General features: G+C 40.1%; 1 protein-coding gene across 5 annotated transcripts in view; it reads right to left on the bottom strand.

Moving 5' to 3' along the window:
* The window catches only part of gria4a (glutamate receptor, ionotropic, AMPA 4a), a 93,989-nt gene that overhangs the window by 27,415 nt on the left and 41,773 nt on the right, over window positions 1-24,801 (bottom strand). For all 5 annotated transcript variants that reach the window (XM_018681612.2, XM_018681610.2, XM_018681605.2 and 2 more), the window contains exons 6-13: window positions 23,558-23,611; window positions 22,115-22,273; window positions 17,235-17,402; window positions 16,692-16,796; window positions 15,699-15,809; window positions 7,381-7,587; window positions 4,978-5,193; window positions 4,239-4,399 (exon numbers count right to left, since the gene is read on the bottom strand). In XM_018681612.2, the coding sequence (XP_018537128.1) occupies window positions 4,239-4,399; window positions 4,978-5,193; window positions 7,381-7,587; window positions 15,699-15,809; window positions 16,692-16,796; window positions 17,235-17,402; window positions 22,115-22,273; window positions 23,558-23,611 (1,181 nt within the window). The remainder of the gene's footprint in view (window positions 1-4,238; window positions 4,400-4,977; window positions 5,194-7,380; window positions 7,588-15,698; window positions 15,810-16,691; window positions 16,797-17,234; window positions 17,403-22,114; window positions 22,274-23,557; window positions 23,612-24,801) is intronic.

Genomic DNA, 24,801 nt, shown 5'->3' with positions numbered 1-24,801 from the left:
GATAGATAGATAGATGAGTGTGAGAGTTTAGTAGGAGTGTGTTACACTGTGTCTCCCAGACTGCAGAGATGACTGCAGCAGGGAAAGAGGGACCCGCAATGAATACCAATGGACCTACTATGGCAGCTCAATACACAACACACACAACACACACATACACAGTATATAAAGTCAACTATCAAATTGTTGTGTGGTGAAGTGTGTTAAGAGTAATGCTGATTTTCTCTGTGGTGTACAGTGCTGTGACAAGGAACTTCCCTGCGGGGACAATAAAGTCTAACTAACAACCAGTGTCGACACATGGACCAGTTGGTTGACAGATGCTCGTAAAGGTTATAAGACAGACTGAGACGACAGATAATACAAGGGGAGATGTGTACTTCCCTAAGAAAAACACAAATACACTGTATTGTTAGCCACACTGTTTTGTTAACCAACCAAGCAGACTGCAAAGCCTACACACACACAAATCACATTCATAAATAAGCATATACAATGGACAAAAAAGGCATTCAACACAGTCTGTAAGAAAATCTTTTCCAGTAGAGGCTGCCTCCTTCCCTTTATTCGCAGCTCTCCAGTAAAAGTCTACCTCATTATTCTGATCCCTGCTGACTAGCTAGAGATGATACAATCGGTAGGATGGAGGAGAGAGAGGATAAAACCAGAACAGAAGTAAGAATCACATGATCAGGGCAGGTGTATGGAGGATGGAAAAAGTAATGATCGTGCACAGGAAAATAACGCTGCCTCTGACCCAACAAACATTTTATTCTTCACCATTTCCACCTTTTACAAAACCCAGATTTCCATGTAAAATTGTACCTGCCTTATTGGCCTGAATCAGTACACCACATGGAAGATTGCTATGCTCTGTAATTGAGACCCTGTGGACTAGTGAAACTCTGGGTGAGTGGAAACACTAGCGCGTAATGTTCTCCAATTCTATTATATATTCTCCTTTATGAGTAATTAGTTGTCAGTGCGTTGTTTGTAGACACTGCTGTGCAGCTAACAGAGGGAAGGTAAACTGAAAGTGAAGTAGTGTATATGCTATAATATTTTCTTAATGTAGTTATAAAAGTAAATGTTAAATATCAACTGTTTCAGTTGCATGTGCAGAATAAATATGTCCTTAGCATCATAGCATCATGACTTTGCATGCCCGCAAAGGTGAACAAAGCAACAAAGTGCTTCTGCAGAGCACGATGTAACAGTGGAGGCTCATTCATCACATGGTTTAATGGCAGAAAGCCCTGGTCCTCAGGTTTACTTTATTTCTTCATCAATGAATCTAATGAACAAGTTAATTTAAGTCTTTGAACATGACCTCTTTATAGTTTTCTGCCTCTTCTTGCATAATCATAAATTGCACCATTACTCAGGTATGTTGGTCAATGTTTGAGATTTGAACAAGTCAGTCAAACCTCATAACTCCCTGCAGCCTACACTTAAGCCCAGAGACTCCTCCACTCCTCCACTCCCACTACAATCAGTGGCTACAGGTGGATGCTGGGGTGGCAGTGAAGCTGATTAAACGCTATATGTAAGCAGCATGATGACGGTGATGATGATTATGCAGTGATGCTCACAGTGAGTGGTGAATTAGTAGAGGCATAAGCAGAACAAAGTGAGCAGAGCATGGCAGATTTAATAGAGGACTGCGCTGGGAATGTGTTAAAAGAGCAGAGAGTGTAATATGGGAGTGTAGCAGAGTGAATTGAATGTAGAAAAGCTTCACTCCATTTGTGTTTTGTTTCCATTTACCTCAAAACCACTGAGAAACACTGAGCAACACTGTTGCTGTTTAGGCAGGGAGTTTTACACAGGAGTCTCAGTATACTTACAACAAAATTCTTTTCATTTAACAGTGTCTTGTCTTGTCTCTCCCTCAACACCAGAATCTGGGGACTGTGACTGATAGCTCAGCATTTCCAAAAAAATGACACCTTGACAAGCATGGCCACTTTACACAGCAATTGGCCAGGTGTGTGGAGACGAGAGAGAATGCAAAATTTGAAATTTCCTCTGAAGCTCTCTTTTTTCATGCATACAGTCAACAAATGACTTCATAACATGATTATCCGAAATTCTGCGCCATTTACATGATGCATTACATCTCATTTCAACCCTTTTGCTCTTAGACGTGGTCCGACTACATGCTGTATGACAACATACATAACCTTTACTGTACAGTATGCCGCTACTTGTAATCACTTGTGCTACCATCAGTGAGGATGGAGTGTAATCACATTCACAACACATGTAGGTGCATGGCTATTGCAAAACAGTATGAATGGAAAAGTAAGGCCTGTGCACCGACTCCCAACCATGCTTTCATTTAAAAGGGAGTGGGATCGTAATGATGTGTTTCATTTATTGTTTTGAGTCAATGTGAAAGTGTTACTTTTTGTTTTTTCTACTGCTATTGTCAGTGTTTCCACTCACTCCTCCACCCTAGCCTTCTCATCCTTATTAGAAAGCAGTAATTTATTCCATCAATTTACATCCTGGAAAAACAGCCACACTACTAAACCCAGCTATAGTAGCAGTCTTTGAATCTACATGATAAACCATCACTGTACGAGTTGCCTTTATCAGAAAGACATCTCAGACTTAAGCTTCCATTGGGATCTCTTTTCTTGTGTGAAAAGTCCAGATCAAAACAGAAGGAACAAGAAGGAGAAAACATACATAAGTGACAGATTTTTCATTGTGAATATATAATCTGGCATTCATGACTGTCGTAATCCTGGCCTATGGAGGAGTTGTGTTGTATTGGAAGTGACAGGGTGGGGTGATTTATATGACAAACCCTGGTTTCATGTTAAGTATCACATTATCGCAATGACAGCTGTAGCTTATGCACACACATCTATAATAGGGCCTGCAAGTGACGGAGGGGTCTGCATGTGTGTGTTGCATTGTTGTGAAACTGCACACTGGGTGTTTTTTTTCTGTGTGTGTGTGTGTGTGTGTGTGTGTGTGTGTATAAGTGATGTCAGTGTGCAAAGTGTCTGTGTATTCACGTGCACATCCTGTGCGTTTGTGTGAGTGTTTTCCATTTTGTGTGTTGGGGGCTAGAATTGGCCTGTCAGTCACAGTAAAGTGGGGAGGAGTGGGAGACGACAGGTGTCGGAGGAGAGAGGAAAAGAGAGAGTGTGAAAGAGATGGATGAAAGAGCGAAAGAGACGGGGCAGAGGAGGAGGAAGAAAGTGAAGTTTGGGCAGCCAATGTAGAAGTTCTGTTCTTTTCTCAAATGTGAAATGCTAATGGGAATGCAGCAGAAATGTTTGAGAGATACTGCAAGAGAAACAACAGAAGTTTGGAACAAACAGAAAAAGAAATGTGGGAAGCTCCTGTCTACACAGAGAATGTTTATCATTATAAATGTTGAAGTGGTGCCTACATTGAGGGCAAAACATCACAGTGATGACTGCCTCTCACTAAGGGTGTCACCAAGATTGGGACCAAAAAAAAGATTCTGCGATTTGCATCACAATACAAACCACTGACTGCTTCATCTCCACCTCTATAATGAAGTGAGAATTGTCCATTTACATACTTGACCAGTTCTTATTATTCTTTCAGCTCATAGTCATCTATCACTCTTTTGTATCGTTTGTTTTGGTCTGATGCTCTCCCTACTGCTCCTTCCCTCCTTAGATTCGCTCCCTAAAGGTCTTGAGGATGATGGCCATGAATATTTCACTAAACTGCATTCTCAGGTTATCAATAATAAAATGCCATATTCTTATAAATATTCTAAAAATACAGCTGGACTCTGCCTCTTCAGTGGTGCATTAAAAATTCATACACACCTAGAAAACCGCTAAATCTCCCACCGTTGCACACCCATATGGACACGACTGCTGGACTGTGCGCAGGTGATTCCTTCTCGCTTCTGTGTTTTTGTGTGCATGTTTGTGTCTGTGTTTGCATTTCTTAAGCTTCTGTGATGCAGTGTCTTGGAGTATGAGTCCAGCTCAGGGAAAGCTAGAAAAGTGCTAAGAGCTATGATTCACATTGTCAAGTGTCTGAATCACCAAAGCCTAATAATACAGCACTCTTACATTGCAGACAGTTAGACAAACACACACGCTATTCCCAGCCCACACACACACTCTTATGAACACATCTCACCTAACTGAGTCAAATACTTTCATTCTGTGTCTGTCTGACACACGCATTCACAAATGCTCTCTGTTTGTCTCGCACGCTCCATTTCCCTCCCTTACCGGGGCGAGATGTCGCAGCCCTGTTGCATGAAAGCTCCCAGCGAGAACCAGAGGGAGTTGAAGATGCCAAACTCGTTGGGAGGCTGGTCAGTGGGACCCTGCTCCGTGGCACCCTCCTCCGGCTCCTCTGCATGCCACTCGTACGGACTGAAGCGACTCACCTGGGATGGCAAAGGAAAAGAAAAGATATTGGAGATCATTCAGAAGGAAGAAAGACAAGTGCAGGTATATCAAAATAACCAATCAAAATGCATTCAAGGTCTTACTATAACACAGACATAACATAACAGCCAAATAACAAAAACAGATCCAGAGGACTTATGCCAATGTGATCTCCACTGGGTGAACTTGCATTTCTTATATCTTAAGTAGTTGCATATCTTGCATACAGAGTTGTGATGTTATTTCTGTCTAGATGGGACACCTTGAAGTACCTAATGACTTCCTGAACAAAAGCTTTCTTAAACAATATAAAAGACACTTAAGCTGAGGGGATGATGCATGATCACTCAGAAAGGGGTATGTAACAGTAAAAGTTGCCATGAAAAGACATGTCATTGCTTCTATCTATATTGATGATGATGAATTATTGAGTTTTTTTTTTTTTTTTTTTACCCTGGAAGCTGAATAAGAGCGCATTTCTTTCCCCCCTCAACCAAAGCCTTAAACAACTCTTCCAACTGTTACAGTCCTGCAACCAAGCTCAACCTCTCACTTCTAGTTTTTAACAATCACTCACCAAAAACAGCACAACACTGACTCCAATGTAAGCAAACACTATGCACATCCAGATCTCGTAGGCCAGCGGGTCCAGGAAAGAGAAAACACCCGGTTTAGACTTCTGGGGCTTCTTGATCATGATGGAAATACCCAGAGACATGAAGGGTTTCGAGAAGTCGATCACCTCTTCTCTCACCAGGGTGATGGTCAGTGGGGCCACAGCGATTTCTGCTTTCTGCAAATAAAAGAGGGGGTGGGGGGAAAAGTATGTGTTTAGTTAAGTTTAGTGATATGGCAGTGCAGTTCGTGTGAAACAGGTGAGAGGGAACTGAGTGTGAACTCTGTTGTCTGCAGAGGGAGAGAGTCTGAGGACAAAGTTAAAGGAAGGAGGAAGAAAAACTGAAACACAAAAGGGCAGGCATGGTAGACAAGATCAGTATAGGATCGGTGGAGTTTGAAGCAGAAGCAACAGAGGGAAGGAACTGAAGGAAAGAGGGGAGGCAAAGAAAGGGGGTTGGTGCTGTGGGTGAGAGAAGAAGGGGGAGTTTGAAGGGTTGAAAGCTACAGGGAAAACCAGCAGAATGACAGAGAAGTAATTCATACGTAGGCATGAAAGTGACACTGCCGGAATATAAATTAGTCAGCAAGGTCTCACACACATTTGCATGTGTGCACACACACACACATATGAAATCTGTTAAAGTCAAAAACATCATTCATTCACCACACTGGGTATCTGTTTCTACTGTTTCTGAGTAGCTAAGTGTGTCTAAACAGCGTCTGCAGTCCTCACAGAAAAAGAGGCTACAATAAGCAGCATATCAAATAACATCCTTTGCTACAAGGAGTGAAGATGGTACAATATAAGGAGAATAAGCAGCAAAATAAAAAAAGACAAGGAAATAAGAAGCGATATGGAAAGAAAACAGGGGAGTGGAGGGCAGAGGAATATCAAAAACCCCTACAACGCACAACAGAAAGTGAGATGAAATAAATTAGAGCTAGAAAGTGTGAGACAAAAGTACACAACATGAAAGAAAAGGAGAAGAAAGTCACAAAAATAAAAACATAAGAGTAAGGGACATAGACATATAAAAGCAAGCGCGAAGAGACACAGAGGACAAAGTGCTGAAATCTTCTCTGTATCGTCTGAGAGGACAGCGAGTGTTTGGAACAAATCAAACCTGATTAGTCAATGCAGTCGTTCTGCTGTGTCACCTTCCACTGTACGGATTCTTGGAGGCTAATTAATTCTGTCGCTGTTCTGCAGCAACGTCTCCACTTTCACTCTTCCGCAAAGTGACGGCCGACATTGTCTTCTGCATGTTGATAAAGTTTGCTTTGAGGCGGCGATGTGAAATCCCAGACCGAGCATGGCCGACAGTGCCATAATTAGCTGGCTTGCCAAATTCTCAAGAAATAAGTGTAGCCTTCCAGACACAGCATCTCTGCAGGAAACTGACACGGTAACCAAGGAGACGCAGAGCTCCAGACAAGTTTATGCACTACATGAGAGTTATTTTGAGCATTTCTCGGCTCAGTGTGATGGCCGATGGTGGGGGTCACAGCAGCAGGCTCACATTAAATGCAGTGTAATAGCCCTGCGGTACATATGACCTCTGTGAAGATTACAGTGTTGAAGTAAAGCTGAAGCTGTGCCAGAGGAGTGTTGATTTAACAAACAAAATTTTGTGCCCAAAATTAGAAATGTTGAGGTACAGGACTGCATTACAGTATGTTCTAAGCTGAACCTGTCATATTCTCCTACCCTGTGTATACAGTGCATTTTCATTCTGTATTTATGAATTTGAATATGTGACAGCACAGGTTCTTGTGTATAGACTGTTGATATGAGGAACACAAGATTTTGAAATAAAGGGGGTTTAACAAGACACTGCTCTAGTGTTTTTATGCTGAATAAATTACTGGATTAATCTGTTGACAACTGAATTAATCTAAGACGATTTTGGTGATTAAATAATCTCTTAATTGAACCTAGGTTTAAAACTCAGCTTTTTTCTCTGTGGTATGCTCCTGCTTATTTTCACTGTTTGGTAAACATTCAAATAATTTATCCTTTGACAGCTACTAATATTCTCTTGTTGTTGTATTAATTATCTCAATTTCTTAATCTCAGTCCTGTTGTTATATTACAGTAACCAATGTTTGTAATGTATTTTATCCTGTAAGGTGTGCCAGAGACTCTTTGGGCAATGAGCACTAAAAACAAACTGAAATTGAATTGAATTAAATGGATACACATGCAATTTGCTGACATCATCTTAGGATCTGAGGGCTTCTGATGGGTATTCTATTCTTCTCATTTTGTCTGATGCTAGATAGACTAAATAATAAAATAATTTGTCATAAAGTAATGGACAAAATAACTGATAGAGTCCAGAAATTTTCTATCCACACTTACCCCATACACAAGCTCTCCAACCATGCCATTCCATATTTTCGTCTCTGGATCTCTGGCTCCATATTTCCCATCTGGTACAATGGAGATCTTGTATTTGATTCCGATGTGTTTGGCAATCTCCGAAGCTAAGTCCACACAGTATCCCTCATACTGGTCGTTGCCCTCGTAAAGCTCCCAGTTCTTCTTCAGCATCACATAGGGACCCTCCTACAAAACCAGCATAGGGGGAGAAAGACACAACTGTTTGGAGGAACATGACACCAACAATTCTTTTTCTTCTTCTTTTTTTTGAAAAAAAAAAAAAAAAAAAAAGGAAAATAAAAACTTATCAAGAGGAGCCAGGTTGTGCACTGCACTAGGGCAAAGCATACAGAGAGAAAAATGATACCAACGAGAATTATTCCTGTGGAAAATATAGGTGTATATATTTTCAAAAGAAACTTATATTACTTTTTTTATCATACCCAGAGGGACACAGCTCTACACAATACACAAATGCATATGTTGCAGACGGAATTAAATTCTGCTGTAGATGAAGGCAGATGGCAGTCTACAAATCACATATTTGTGTGTATTTCTGATGTTTTTAAACTGTTAAAGGAGAAAGATGTCTCACAGATAAACTATCTTGTCAGGAAAACACAACAGCCACCAGAACATGATAGAAACAGTTGCACAGTTTATAAAATGGCAAAAATATTACAGCTGGATTTTAAAAGGCCATGTCTGAGGTAGATGCTTTATATCTTACATTTCTGACTTGTAGTGCCTTGTTTTATGCCTTTGTCTGACTCTACATGACTCCACTGGGACCTTCACCTGACTCAGAACAACACTAACGCTGAGAGGAGAGAAATGTGCAAGAGAGAGGAAAAATACAGCGAGGGAGACTGCTGCTTTGGTTAATGTGTGATAAGAGGTACAATGATTTCTGTCCATGCAGTTAACATAGATGAAAGCAAAGAGAGTTTAATGTTGTCTAGTGAGATGGTGAGTGTATTAGGAATGACATGCGTGATCACAGGCAGACATGCATGCCACATTATGGAAGCTAGAATATCCACACACAAAAGAAACACACACACAGACTTTTGAGTGACAGCATATCCATCAGGAGGAGTGAGTTATGGTATTATGCCTAAGGCTGCTCACCCTGTAATCCAACTGAAACCAAGCCTATTAAAATGCTATCAAACCCTTTTTAATCAAGGACTAATCTCATCTAATTAATCAAACAGGCTTTTATAATATCCAACACTCCCAAGCTATGAAATGGTTTATGAAGATCATAAAACACAATAAAGAATGATAACATATTTTGTATTGGATTCTTCATTCAGGAAATTGATTCACATTGAAAATAAGAACAGTTAAATTAAAGAGGATTTTCAGACTAAAAGGTGTCAAATGAGCAATAAAATGCCTCTGACAGAAGTAATAGGGAATCGACACAACAATCTTCATTCCAGGAAGCTGAATTACATTGAAAGCAAGACTGGATCAGGCAGAGGAATTACAAAATCGTACAGTGGAAACTGAACAATACAAACAAAACCTACAAAGGGAAGCAGGATTTAGAAATCAACCCACTTTCCGTTCAGTAAATGACTAACAGGTAAATTAGGGAGAGATTCTTTTCTCTCTGAATATTTAATGGACCTCCATGTATCCAGATGTAAAAATAAATATTAAATACGTCAAGTGCTTTTGGTTTATATATAGTTAGTAAATGTCATCATGCTAACACACCCAAAATAAGTGTGTTAGCATGCTGACATTAGCATTTAGCTGCTATATCAAAGTGCAGCCTTACAGAGCAGCTAACATGACTGCAACCTCTTCTAGTTTAAACTCAGTTTTTTTCCTGTTTAACGGTTTGTTAGTTTTAAAATGTATTGTCAGGCCGCAATTTCACCTGTTGTCAAAAGTTTTCTTTTTCTTCCTTTGTGCATGAAAAAATAACGACAAATACCAAGTAATAAGATCTTACATTTACATATGAAAAGTTAAGGAACAGATAGACATTTTAAAACAAACACCCCAAAAAACAAACAAACAAACAAAAAAAACACCACCCAAAGCATTTCATTAACATATTTCTCGCAAACCATTATTCAGTCAATCAGTAAAAGATTTGTTAAAACAAAATACATTGCTTCCAAAAACAACCACACATAATTTATGCTAAAAAATTTTCTCAAACACTTTTATCACCAACATCATCGTCATTATCATCATCTTTGTTGTCATCAAAGGCAAACAACTGCCCCCATTGTGTTCAATGTCAGAACATACAAAGACGTTTCTCCTAAAATGTCATTACCAAAGACATTAGCAGGTCCCGGGGTGCTCATTCCATTGACTCAACATGAATCATAATGTTAATGAACAGCAAAACAGTTTCAAGTAAATTCCCTCTAATACATCAACACAGCCAATGGCAGGGATAAAGAGTAAAAGAAATTAAGATGTAAGCAGAAAAACATATTTCTAAGTACAGCCTCAGTGTCATTTAAAGTTATTGTATGATTTCTTTTCTTTTTTTTTTGTCTTGCAATCATAAACTAGATGGTTTCCAAGCTGGTGGGACGTTAACTGCCCAGAAACCCATCAAATAGTATGGCCTTAAATATGACATTACAGTTTGTGACATACAACATACTTTGAAGCACATATGATTTGGAGCAGGTGAATGACATAATAATATCTGGTGTGTGCTTTTACAAAAATATCTAACTAATAACAAAGTTGAAGGTAAAACAGAAACTTTCTACAAATTAATAAATTGGACTTTAAGATGAGGAAATATTTAGCTCAGGTTATTTTTAAGCAAGTCATAAAGAATGAATGGCAATAGTGTAACCAGATGGGCATAATTATATTCATTAAAAATCATTAAAATACGGTAGTAATGGGCAGAGTTGCTTTTGATACAGAGAAATAAAATATTTAAGAATCTGGAGTCTTTGTACAGACATTCTTTATCAATCCATCAGGTGGATAGAAGGAATCAGCACTAAAGAGTAATACAGTAATCTCACTCATTGTTAATTCATTCAAAGATTCTCATTCATTTTTCAGGTTGGGACAAAAAGAAAAATTATTATGCAATACCTCTAAAATATACAATAGATCCTTGGGCAAATAACAGACAGTTAAGGAATGGTTTGACATTATGGGAAATGTGACGATTAGCTTTCTTGCTGAAAGACAGATGAGAAGATTAATACATCTTTCATATCAGCTTGTTATATATGCTACAGCAAGGCGACAGAGTCTTGTCATTACTGTGAAATTGACAGGCAACCAGCAGAAGTCACTCTACACTTTTTTGTACAGATTTAAGCTACAACATACAAGCTCAGGGAATCAAGATAGCACTAGCATGAGACTGAAAACCAAATGATTCTCCCATCCCTCCCTATCTCTGCTGCAGGTATCAGAAGCTTGCTAGCCTGTGAGTCAGCTACAGCGACGTCTTCCAGCAGCCAAACTGGCTTGAAGCCTTAGTGCAAGAGGAGTAGTAAAAAAGTTATACACCAGAGCTTTAAGCAAACAAGATGTAATGTTTTAAATGGTGAGCTGATAAACAGATTTTTGTATTGCCTTTGGTCAGAGCCAGACTAACTGTTTCCCACGGTTTCCATTCCTCTGTTAAGCGAATCTGCTGGCTCCAATATCCAGCTACATATTAAATTGAGAGATATGAGAGTGGTATTGATATTCTCATCAAACTCTTGGCAAGAAATTAATTTAGATTTGTACATAGTGTGCCGAAATGTAAAAGATGATTTCTAATGAAGTCAACTAACGACATTTTGTCAAACGCCAGACAGGTCAGAAGCAGAAATAGGTGCTTTGTATTGATTATTGACCTCCAAACTAGTTAACCTGATCCTATGCTGGGAGACTGTGATATCTGGGATGGTGCCATGAAAAGTGAAAAGGGTATTTTTTTGCTTCAATTTTCATCTTAAATCACTGATTCTCAAGGGAAATCATTTCCTTAATTTGCGTTAACAAGGAAAATGCAGCCATCTCTGTTGCGTCCTCCATCAAATTACCCTCAGGTTTATCATGGTATAAGGTCAAGTGTTTGAAATCAGAGCGGACTACTTTGTTGAGTTAATTTAGTATTATGTAAGCAACTATACAGTACACAAACACACACATACAGATACACACATACCAATAGGAGCTCTGCCAACAGTGGCACCGTTTCACTTTAAAGCCTCCTTAAGGTTTGTTATCAGTTTGCCCCAGATGCTTTTGTCTCGGTGTGAAGTTAGTAATGCCAATGCTGTGTGTGAGTGTGTTTGTGTGTGTACTGGATATTAGTGCATGTAGTTACTGCTGGGAAGAAAGCATCATGTTTGGGTGTAGTGTGCCTCATGAGTCAGGGCATGGCAAAAAAAAAGGGAAGGTGAAAAGAGGAGAAAAAATAGAAGCAAAGATCAGGATGTCGAAAGGAGAGGAAAGGGAGGGAGTGGGGAAGAGGAATGGGAGGAAAAGCAACTGGAGAGAGGGATGTGTGGTGTGTTGGCGGCATGGAACTACAGAAGAAAGATGACAGAGAAGATCAGAATACAAACAGCGATAGCTACAGGGAGAATAGAGGATAGAAAAAAACAGAAAAAAGGAAAGTGAGAAAGATAGATAAAGTGAAAGAGAGAACATGACAAAATAAAAATGGAGAGGAGGGGAGAGAGAAAGAGAGAGAGAGAGAGAGAGGATGGGCTGAAAAGACAGGCGTAAAGAGGGAAAATGGGTGGGCGAAAGAGGGAGAACAGCTTTGTAGAAGCAAATGGTTGGGGCTGATAAGACATGAAACACTTCACACTGGAGCCAAAAAGGCAGACAGGACTTGCAATGTAAGCCAGTTAGCCAGGCAGCGAAAAAGACAGGCACCCAACTGGACAGTCACCTATCTGTCCGGTCACTTATCCAGGCTGCCAACCAGACACTTAATCAGATCAGCATTTAAAAAGCCAGACTGTCACATAACGAGTTAGCCAACCTCCGAGACATTTTATCAGCCTGCGAGCACTCATTCAGATGGCTAGAGAGGCAAGCCAGGCAGTCGGTTAGTCACAGCCTGATTCAGTCAGTCAGTTGGTCAGTCAGTTCATTAATTAATTAATTACTGCAATTACAGTACATAATCATCTACCCAGTCACATATTTGGCCAGTGAGTCGGCATGATTATCTCCTGGCTATTCAGCCATAAAGTGAGGAGGGCAGTTCAGCAGTCAGACAGTCAGTCAGACATTTGACCAGTGAGTCAATGACCAGTCAGTCAGCCACCCCACTGCCCAGCCTGTTAGTCACCATGTCAGTTAGTCTGTCACTGAGTCAACCTGCCAGTAAAACTGCTTTACACCCAGTCAGTCAGCCGGTCACAAAGTCAGTCACAAGCCACTCAGCTGCTAAGTACATCAGTCTACCAGGTAACAAACCAGCCAGCCAAAAAGATGCCTGGTTGTCAGTTGAGCCAGTGATTCAACCTGTTAACAGAGTCACCTGCTACTCAGTCAATCAGCCAGTCAACGAGCATCCACAATATTTTTTGTTAGTCACAGTGAGAGTTGAAATAGTTATATATTTTTCCAAAGCGAACATTTTTCAGCAGCTTGTATATTTTGTCTTCTCTTTATATAATTCTGTTTATCAGAATCATTTTATAAGATCACATGACTACTGCACTTCCCATCTACATGTGTGTATGGGAGATTGTCATATCCTCAAGGGCTACAGGAGTTAGTGTAAAGGCAAATGCAAACAGGCTTAACAATCAATCCCCATCCATGAATTTGACTCACACTGGTTTTATTTGTGTAAAGGTGCTTGTGTGTACATGACACGACAGCAACTAAGTGTTTTTATAAATGTGTGTGTGTATCACTTTTTATCAAACACTGGTTAAAACATAATTAACTGTGTGTCATTTCAATGTCAAACTTCATGTGCATCAGACAAATGGACCTAGTGTTGAATACCCAAAACTAAAAGAACTCTTCACTTTAGCCTTCCATCCAGATGTGGGGATTCAGAAACCCTCCCAGACAAACTGAAATACAGAAGAGGAAAGGTGACTGAGTAGGCGTGACTGAGTAGATTTACAGAGTGACGGAGCAGAAAGATGAGGATGGAGGGAGAGTGGTATCAAAAGGTGAGGGGCTGCAAAATGCAGGAAGACCTGCCCTTATGTCACTCTCCTCCCAAAAAGAAAGAAAGAAAAAAAAAAAGAATTATGTTGAGGCAATTTCTCCTGCAGGTGCTCTGTGGTATAGCAGAGAACATGGTGGTGATTGTGGGGTCCTCAAAACAGAGTGAAAGAATCTGAATTAACAGGCTGTCCAATGGTCCGGTGATTTTGTGCAATTCTTGACAGCATCCACTGAATCCCTCGCAGAGCTTTCATCCAACTGTAGCTTTTGTCACAAGAGGAAGACAGGAGCACAGTGAGCAAGGCATCGTAGTGCCTCACAGGCTCAGTGCCTGTTGTTGTGTTAATGCATAGCAAAGCACTCCTAACCAAAGAAATAACTTCAAAACAAAAAAAAAAATCATCTTTTCACACAAAATACACAAGAAAAAAAGGCATCACGACAAAACAAAAACAGCACACTGTGTCCTTGTACAGAGCTTTAGAGACACTCAGTCTATCAGTCTGTCTGTTCTTTGTCTTTCCCAAGGGTTTGCGACTCAGGTGAGTCTTTGTTTCAGTCTGTTGCTCTGTCTGCAGACCCGGGATCAGTGTCGCAGCAGAGGCTTCCTCATCATCAGAGGCTGCAAAGAGGAGGAGGTGGCTGAGCTAACATTAGCCAAGGCCTGCTGAGGTCACCATCCACAGAGAAATATGCAGGTGGGTGGGGGGTAAAAATGAAGGGCGTAGGGGATTGTAGAGATGGATGGAGTTAAAGAAAAACAGCAAGACACAGTGAGAGGGAGGGAGAGAAAGAGAAAGAGGATAGCAGCATTGGAGAAAGTCAGATGACAGACAGACATGGGAGGGGAGCAACAAGGAAGGGACAAACTTCGAAAAGACGTATGCAGTAATGCTGTTTTGCACACTCATCTCTTTTACAACCACACAAAATGAATGCCATTAAAACCACAAGCCAAACAGCCATACTAACAACAACAGAGTCTGATATATTCTAACAGTAATGGTATATTAACATAATACATATTCTAAATAAGCTTTTGTCATAGAATAACAACTTGCCCTTTAATTTATTTGACTGTGTTGATGTGTTTGTATTTGCTTGTCTTGGGCCTGGCTCTAGGCACCACACCACACACTGCACTGGGGTTTAATACATTGCCAGTTGAAGTGTGCATGTCTGGAGGTGGGGCTCTGTCACTGGGGACATTTAGTGCAGCTGAATTCATTTTTCTGAACTCTTTCCTGCAGCATGTGTGGTTTTTCTCCTCTGTGCAGACCTGACTGGTTACTACCGTATCCAGCCATTGGGGGCACTCAAGTATTATTACTTTGTTATCACAGCAAAATCTCTGAACAGCCATTTAGATATTTGTTCGCATTATGACACTACAGCAAGCACAACTACAGATATTTTGGTCATACTTATGAGGTTTCTGGATGAAGCAATGTGCCTTGAAACAAAATCCTGAACTACTGAAGCTCAAGCATCTGTGGCTTGTTTTATCTCTGGGCTGAAATTAGTCTTTTGAGTTGCTTTCACTTGCATCATTTTGCATGCCCAATTGAATTAGACTGATTGCATTTACAGAAAGGGAATGGCCACCATAAAAGGGCTGCAGATGGGTGAAGTGAAATCAAATGTAAGCAGAGGATGTGCACAAATCCACCGATTAGCCCTCCCTTTATCCCTGTTTGTAGAAGAAAGAGGAATAATTAAACTGGGCTGCAGACCGGTGTCTATGTGAAAGCCATTAGACAAGACTGGACTGAGGTCACTTCTAAATGGTGATCTGAGGTCAGTTTTAGATTTGCCTTCTAATGAGACATTAGTGTAATCTTCCAGCTGGACAAGTGCCACTCCCTCCTGGCTGTGCTCTGAGAGCTCTCTTCAATTCGTACAGCTCATCCAGTACCAACCTGATTTTTCAAATTCTGCCACACAGCTCCCTTTTTATACTTGTGTCCCCTGGTTTTCTGACACTCAGTACATCTTGTGAGGCCACTATGGCAAATAAACCCCAGATTTAAAGCCACGGTTAACTTAAATTAATTGAAAAGACAGAGATTTGGGTGAAGCTGTCCTTTAACAATGACAATCACACATTACCCACACTATGTAGAAATGAAAGCAGTCAGAAGGTACATTACCATGATGGTGGTCACGACTACAGTCCGGTTCTCCATCGCTGAGCTGTCATTAGACAGTGCATTTTCATTCTGGACCAACACAAGTTTGTCTATGTCGTTCCAGTAGCCAATCTGGGAGAAACAAGAGGGAGAAAGGAAGAGAGAGCATATGGATGAGAGTAATAAGAGGAAAATATAATTCAATCAATCAGGCTTTATGGAACAGTGTGTACAAATGTGAAATTTGAGGTGCTTACAATAAAATAAGGATAGAGACAAAAAACAAATAAAACACACATAAAAAAAGAAATAGAAGGTAAGTGAGATGGAGAGAGAAGAATACAGAGTTAAAAAAAGTCAACAGAATGAGCTCACTCCAGCAAATTTCCCATTGGAACTGTAGAAGATATTGAGAGATATTGAGTGAGAGCCAAGAACTTTCAATAAACACACATTGCTGTCGAAGGAACACTTGAGAAGCTGGAACATGGTGTTACTTCTTTATTATAGGTGCTACATGCATGCTTTTTTCCCCAGTAAAGAGAAATTATAAGTACTTCCCATCTGAGCACCATCTTCCTACTTTTTGCTATTATGAAGAATGATTATGCTTAAACTTTCCTTATTTACGTCACTGCAGAGTTCTATGTAACCCAAGATTGTCTGGGAGCTGCTCCAAAAAGCTATTAAAACACAAGCTGCAATGGTTCAATTGCAGTTATTTACAGATATTTAGAATTGCGGGAAGACACTTATTAATTAAGAATTATGGGGGATAATTATGCAGTATGTGTATTAATTTTTAACATTTAACCATCATAAGGCATTAAACAAGATGAATGCAACACACATTGAAAATCACAGGGATCATCCTTTAACAGTAACAGTAAGTTGCTGAGGAGTCACAGTTTGCTGAAATGAGGAAAAACTGGCTTTCATTCGTTGACCGTAGTGTGTGTTTGATGACGTTCATTGGCAAATTATCTCTGTTTCTTAGCTATGTGGAGAGTTTACCTTGCGTGGTCCGTTGCTCTTCAGTTCAAACACGTCCATGGTGTAGTTGACCCTCCGACCGTAGTGATCAAACTGAATGTTCCCAGTCAGGCCCTGAATGCGCACCTAAGAACAAAACAGTATCAAAAATGAGGTTATCTTAAGGATCTTGAGGATTATAACTAATTCAAGTTAAAACTTGAGTTAAAGTTAGAATTATAACTAGGCTAAGGATAGAGTAAGACACATTGTGCTCATTGCTACTGTTTAGTTTTGTTAATATTAGAATAAGTTCCTGAGAAGTGCTTGAAAGTCACACAAGTATAGCAGTGCATGTTTTTACATGTGTGGGCTTGTGGCTTCTCAAGTCCCAACAAGAATTTAAAATACATAGTGTCTGGAGTATATTCTCCTTTTCCATGGCAGCTGCTCCACTAACTGTGCTTGTGCATATGTCTGTGTGTGTGCGAGCGTGTGTGTGTGCATGTGCGTATCTGTGAACATCTGCCTAAGTGTTTGACAATCTGTCCATGGTAAATTACACAACATCAAACTTGTGCCAACCTGTTTGAGTGCACGCTCCATATCTATTCCTTGGTTCCATGGAGCAGCTGGATTGGCCAGGCAGTCACCAGCGTTACCACGGCGACTGATATCAATTTTCTGACGGCGAAGGGTACGGAAGGCCTCAGCCATCACAAGGACACCATCGTATGTTAGAGACGAGGTATACTTAAGAATAGAATAGGAGAAGAACACACAGAGGCAAGAGACAGAAAAAAGAAATGTTGTCAGTTTTGAGTTTTGAAACTTTTTTGACAGGGAAATAAATATTTCTTTGTCATTCCAAGTGCATAGTATGGCAGAAATTAATCATGTCATACAATTAATTTGTATTGCAAAAACTGAAATGAGAGAACCATTAAAAAAGTTTCCTGTAAAAATGTAATGGGGGTGAATCCTGGGCTTAGAATAGCCGAAGACCCAATCTGTTATTTCATTTTATTTTATTTTTCTGGCCAAATAAAGCTGAGATATATCTACATAAAAGTTTAAATTATAGACTGAAAATTAGTATTTAGTTTATTTCTAGAATAAACATAAATATGGGCATGTGGTATTCCTGTTTTTACAAACTTTACTAACATCCAAAAATATGAACTCAAATTTAGCTATCAGCCTTATTAACTTGAGAGTCATAACTTTTTTCCATTCATGTAATGTGAGTTTTGGTGGTGAGTTAACCCTTTCACTTACATTTAAGTAACACATTGTGCCTTAAAAGGCAATGTTTCTGCATTTGTAGCCCCAGATATTTCAATGTTGGAATCCCAGAGGCATTGTAAAGCAAGAAATTACCACTGAATTTTTTTGCTGCTCTGTGCCATAAGAAAAAAAAAATCCAAATTCCCTTACTCAGCAGGACTACATGAGTTTAGACACAACAGTGTGCCTGTGACTTACAAAGCCAAAGTAGAACACGCTGTTATTACAGGGCTGAACTGTAGGCCTATGCAATGTACCCCTAAAATGAGAAAGTATCAGACCTCCAACCATCTTAACTCCATATGAACTAACCTCAGCATTATGCAAACATGCTGACCAGTGCCTCAGTCTGTCTCACAGCTCTGACTTTTATTTGACTTCCACTGTTAACACCAGTGAACATCAATCAACACCACTGTAAATGTAACATCACTGTAAATGTGCCAGTTTTAGACAGGCTTATAGTTTTCAAATACAGTCTCTGGGAAGGATGTGAAGACCATTAAAATGACATTAAAACGTGTTTAAATCATATTGTAAAACCATTCATTAACTCTACTTCATCAGGGAATTCCAACTGACGGTGAAATTTAGATTTATGGCAAGATTTATAACTGTGGCTTCATTGGGTTATATTCTAAAACAGGATGTATAAAGCCTTTGCAATTAACTGCACGGGCCGACTGGGCACTGGGCAGAGCCTCTGTTTGAAGTGACTGTTGATATTTCTTGTTGTGAACTCAGTCAAACTACTATGAAAAGACTCAGAATGACTAAAAACTTTGAATCTGTGTGTATGGTGGCCTTTCACGTGTCTATACCCAGGGACCCATTAAATGAGTCTGAGTAAATTACAAAAATTCAGTGTTTGAAGGGACCTTTGAATCATGACAGCAAATAAGAATAAAAGAGATTATCAGTATCTGTTCTCTAATGAAACTCTTAAAAGTGGTGGTAGTCTTGACAGATTGTTTGACAAATTCATTACAGGTAAGACACAGCGCAGCAGGGAACAGCACCACACGCTCAGCAGCAACACCCCCACCCAGCCCACACACACACACACACACACACACACACACACACACACACACACACACACACACACACACACACACACACAGTACCACACAGACTGAGGCAGTCAAACACACAGTGGGCTGCCTTCACATCACGGCGGAAACAAGTGGCGAGATGAAAATGGGGAGGTTGGAAGAGGGAAGTCGGCTGAGAAACTCTGCCGATGCTCTCCACGCCTCTGCAGGTAGTTTTCTCTCTTACTGACATCCCTTGATTTCTATCCCACAAGGCGTGTTTTGGAAGGCTGCACAACCATGTCATCCTCCTTTCATTGCTCGTCTTTGAAACTAAAGAAGCCTTTAGGCAGGCGACTGACAGATGACGACTATAGAATCCAAATCAAGGAGAAAACAACAACAAAACTGAGCCAAGGAGCACTTTTTTTGTCGTTTCTGTCAGGGGTAGGACAGGAACACCTTCGGGACACATAGAAAACAGTAATGGCTTTTAAAAACACCAAATCCTGGATAATATTTCGAGGATCATTTCAAATCTCTAAGTTCAGCTAAAATCCACCAAGTCAAAACAGATTTTCTCATAAAATGTGGATTCCCAAATAGGATAAAATGTACAGCCAGTTTCAAGTTTACTCTACAATTCCCTATCAAACCAAAGACCAGATTTATAAAAAATGTATGCAATAGAAGAAAGCATGTAGCACTTTTCACACAGAAACTAATATTTATAAAAAATGTATGTAGTACATTTAGTATGTACATATCTGTGTTTATGCTTTACACCAAGGGTCCAAATACTTTACTTTTCAGAGTAAACCAACCTGAATGGGATAAAGTTATGTTGCAAGCATTAGAAGTTGTAGCCTAAATCTTTTCATTCAGTTATTCAATCATTCTTTTTTCTTCCACACTAGCACCATGGCTCTAGGGCTGGCAATGTCCGTCTATCATACCGTCAGTCCACCTGGTTTGTGTCCAAATGTTTGTGACTGTGCAAGTGGCCATTTCCCTTGTGCATGTGTGCAGCTTAATAAGATAATATATATGAAGAGATTCATAAATCCAGTGCAAAGATGGCTAAATATTTATGCTTTTTAATGATATTAAATAATCTCACCATACACTTTACTGCAGGGGACATAATATAGCAGAGGAGGTGTGATACTGAAAAAAACAAAGCTCTTTCATTAATTCTTCTTGTCAAATGAAATGAGAAATTGGAATAAAAGATTAAGACAGTAGCTTTAAATCCATTTGGACACAGATATTTAACTTATGAGCTTTGCACTGATGCCTGGCAAGCATTAAATGCTTTACACATGGACAAATATTGATAAAGGCAGCCCCATCATCTGTTAAATATGTTAACACAGATGTTATAAACCTATTCATATTCTTATCAAGCAATTAGGGAACATGTGTGAAAAAAATAGAGGATATGTGTGATCATAAGCATTGTGGCTGAATTTTTATGAAGTTAAAATACTTTGTCAGGTCACTGATCATTTTCATTACATTTCAACAGAATCTCCAGGCACACCGTAGCTCATTTCAAGGCACACCAGCCTAGAATCAGTGGGTTAAGAGATTTTGATTGATGGCCAAAAGCAGCAAGCTCAAAAATCCAGTCTCCGGTGCAAAAGGGACCAAAGTCCCAATAGTGCCTTGCACACTGCACATTATTAGTTCTACTTGGCCTGAGGCTATGGGTTGGCCCAAGGCTATCTGAGCTCAGTTTTTACATAGCACCAATTAGCCTAAAGCGATTTGGAGGCATCTGTTGTCACTGGAGATATCTGGCTTTCTGTTATTGAGTTAGATCATTAAAATCTTGTTTCCTTGTTTGCAAATGGCAAAGGTAAAACATCATTTTTTGTGGTTGCAATGGTGAGAGAATGGATGAATGTACTTTATCAAAGATGTTAGTTTTTGAAGTTGTGTTTGCCTTGATTTATATCTAAGCATGTTTACTTTGTCTGTCTCTCTTAAACATGCATAGTTAATGCATAAGGTTACCTCAATTAACACACAAAATGTTGTGTAAACTTTAAGAGACAATTGATGCAGCTGACATCTGCTGATGAAGATTCATCAGGTAAATCTGAAAATGATGATTAGTACATTAACACAGGTCCCTGGATGAAAAATGACATGCCAATAATGAAAGAACATGACCGTCAATATATATTTGCATCACTGAAGGACTCCACAACATACAACAGCATCTTTTACAGTTACTACGTAATGTGTGTGTGAATCTTTTGAAAGCGACTGCCTGCATGTGAGTGTGAGCCAGAGAGCAAGGGATGGAAAGCTGCAGTGTGATGTATTTTTAATAGGTAGGTGGACATATTTCCAGTTAATATATGCACAAATCAACTGCAGTTGGCTGCAGGTCAGTATCCGGTCAATAGAGGTGTGAAGGAGGAGGAGAGGTGGACAAAGACAGAGATGGGAAGTAAGGAGGGAGTGGTAGAGACTAAATAGAGGAACACTAATGTGACAGAAGAAGGGGCATGGATAGTGACAGAAAATAAACATTAAGGAGAAGGGATGTACTGTATGAGAGACACATATACAAGGGATCAAATTGTGCACTTGGATGAAAAACTGGCAAGGGACAAGGGAGAGGAAAAAGGAGGAAAAACTGAGAGGGAAGAAGTGAAGTCATCATGGAGGAATATTATGCCACACAAACATTACAAAGAAGTCCTTAGTCTGAAGAATCTGCATGCATCGCATTAACCTGGACACTACATGACAATCATAGAGGAATTTATATATTTACTCACAAGGATCAGCTAATTCACCTCTCCCACATCCTGAGGTCACGCTCTGATTGGCTAAGAAGCTGTGCTAAATGCACCATATAACATTCTGAATGGTTCAAATGCAGCATATCACCCTGTGACTGGTTACCTGAATAAAAGAAGCTGCATATTTGGCTTTTCTGGTGAATTTCAGGTAAGAAGAACCAATGCCACTGCCACAAAATGTGAGTGTGTGTGTGTCTGTGTGCACACTTCAAACATTTGTGTGTATTGCAACCGCCACTGATACTATTTCAAATGACATCTGTTCAGGTAGTGGCACAGGTTTCCAATCTGTACATTTAAGGGTGGGACAACATGTTTTTATCACCTTAGGTGGGCTCTCAGATCCAGGGTACTCCCTCTGATCTAGTTTGTTCCAGCGCTGCATCAGTTTAATAACTATAGGCTTGCTGAAGTCCACCAGCTGGAAACCCGTCACGTTCGCCCCGCCATGCATGAACCTCTCCAGAGAGATGTCCTTGAAACCCTGATAAAGCATGAAAGAAAGAAATAAAGAGAGACTTTTAGAGATGGAAGGATGCAAGCACAGAAAAAAACAAACTGAAAAACCACCCCAGACCAGATATTGATGAGTAGAAATGTATAACAAAACCCTCTGACAGAGTGTGTGCACCTTTGCTGACTGATCATACTCCACATACTCTACAGTTTACCTGATTATTTATACCCCTACTTTATATGAAGTGGCTTCCACAGCTGCTAGTGTGACTCCAAGCAGAGTGACACTTCATAGTGAAGTAGTGGTGAAGAGGGATCCATTTGGATATGGGCCAGAGACAGAGGTAGAGAGTAAAGACATGTGAGGGTTATCCTGGGTTGATGGATGCTAATTGCTAAAAGCTCTGAGAGCCTATCTAGCTTGACCTGAGCTCAGTGGCCCTTTTTTTCACTGCCCTAGAGAGAACTGCTGTTGAACAGATTTTAGGGATTAAGGTGGCGGCAATACTTCATTTACTGATGTGGGTTTTGCCAGCATCCTACAGCTGTGACTTTGCCGAGGAGAGACAGATGGTAATGTACTAATTCTGAAGCAAAAGGAAAAATGGCACCTTGGTGGGAATATTAAAGAACAATATGGGACTCTCAAACATGGTCTGGTCAGCACTGCCACCAAGATCTTAGGGAGTCACGTCTGGCCAGTAGCCTTTTATGGCTGTGAGAAATGGACCCCTAAAGTAGCTGATGAAAAGATTGTGGCAGTATTTGAGATGTGGACATACAGACAGATTCTCGTGATATCATACACTGACAGGAAATCCAACAATTTCATCCCTAGAAAAGACTGCCAGGAAACTAATACTTCCAGAAACCATTATCCAAAGGAAACTTCGGACACATCTCAAGAACTGATGACACACTGGAACACATTGTGCTTGAAGGCAACGACAGATTGAGAACATCAAGAAGCAGACTAGTCTCACTGCCAGAGATGTAAGAGGTTTGACTGCCAACAGATCACAGAGGAAATAAGTGGTCAACGGGGCTCTGGCAGCATATGGCACATGATGATGATGAAATGTGGGTTTTTTTTTCTGCTAATTACTGCAGAACAATCTACAACAATGTCAGTGTAGGGGTAAGTAGTGTATTGATTGCGTGCCATGGCACATTGTGTTTTTTTAAAGCTTCATATTTGTGTGTCTGTTGTGGATCCAAACAACCTGCTGTCTGATCTCTCTGGCATGTCAAAGCACTGTAGCAAAAATATCTCAAAATAACAGCTGAAAGCGATGCCATTAAGAGTTCTTACCAGGTTTGCTATGATGTAATGGTAGCCTTTTACATGTTTCCCCACACTGACAGCCTGGGAAGAAAAACAGGGAGAGAGAAAGAGAGATAGAGTGAGAAAACATTGCTTTGCTATCTACTGATATTCATGTTGTGTGGCAAACCAGGGGACATGCAGGATTCAAAATCGATTTATAGCAGTTTTAATTAAGTTTTAGGGGCCAAGGAAGAAGAGAGAAGGAGAGTCAAACTTCAAATAAAGAAGACTCCCTCCCATCTGTGGCTCCTGTACTTTCCCCCAGCAGTGGCTGTGGTTATTTTCTTATGCTGATTAAAAGCAGAGGCAGGGATGAGCCTGTGAGGACTTCACTGGTCGTTGGTACCATACTGGCACAGACTCTGCCAAGACTCTTGGAACATTTAGAGGGGCCTCAGCAGTGTTGTCTGGATTAGGGCTCTGTTAGCCAGCTTGGTCCATTTTAATTAGAAAAAAACCCTGCATCCTGTAAGAAGGATGATTTCACTTCTCTAGGTAGTATCCTTAATAAGGTACCTAGATCCAATTTTGACAAGTTGCCAGCACAAGAGCCAGTGTGAAATTACAAAAAGTTGGTAAAATACAGTTTGGGGAAATATCAATTGGTTTGCTTAAAAAAAAAAAAATCATATTGACACATATGCAAAATGGTCATCGCAGTTATGTTATAACTCAAAACTGAACTCTATAATCTTTTTGGTCATTATTTATCTGGATGGAATGAAATGTGGCACATTGCGTTGTATTAACATGGTGCATAAACCTAATTAATAAATTGCTCACATTTTTTTCTCTCTCACCCACACATGTCAACAGCTATATACTGACAGACAGTTGCACACAGTCACACACACACACTTGCACACAGATCGCAGCTGGCAGGGGCAGACAAACAGAGCAGTCTCTGTCTCAGAGCAGGAACACTCGCCAATGCCAGCACTGCAGAGCCCACTGTGACGGGAGTGCGCGCGTGTGTCTGTACGCCTGTCTCAGTATACACTTATGTGGGTGTGTGTATGTGTGTGTCTTCCGTCTGTCTGCTCACTCACCACAGAAGCCAATTAAGAAACAGTCTGTCGGTCTGTCTGGGATGCTGCTGTTGGTGTGTGTTTGTGTAGCTGTATCAGTATGTGCATTTACTGTAAACGGTGGTGTATGTGATGCCTGTAGCTTGCAGTATGTTTTTGTATGTTAATGCATTACTGAGTGTTGTATGTATGTGTGTGAGG

Source organism: Lates calcarifer, linkage group LG21 (assembly GCF_001640805.2).
Source record: "Lates calcarifer isolate ASB-BC8 linkage group LG21, TLL_Latcal_v3, whole genome shotgun sequence".
Taxonomy (NCBI): domain Eukaryota; kingdom Metazoa; phylum Chordata; class Actinopteri; family Centropomidae; genus Lates; species Lates calcarifer.
Note: the sequence above shows the minus strand (reverse complement) of the source record. Positions and strands in the feature narration are given on the sequence as shown.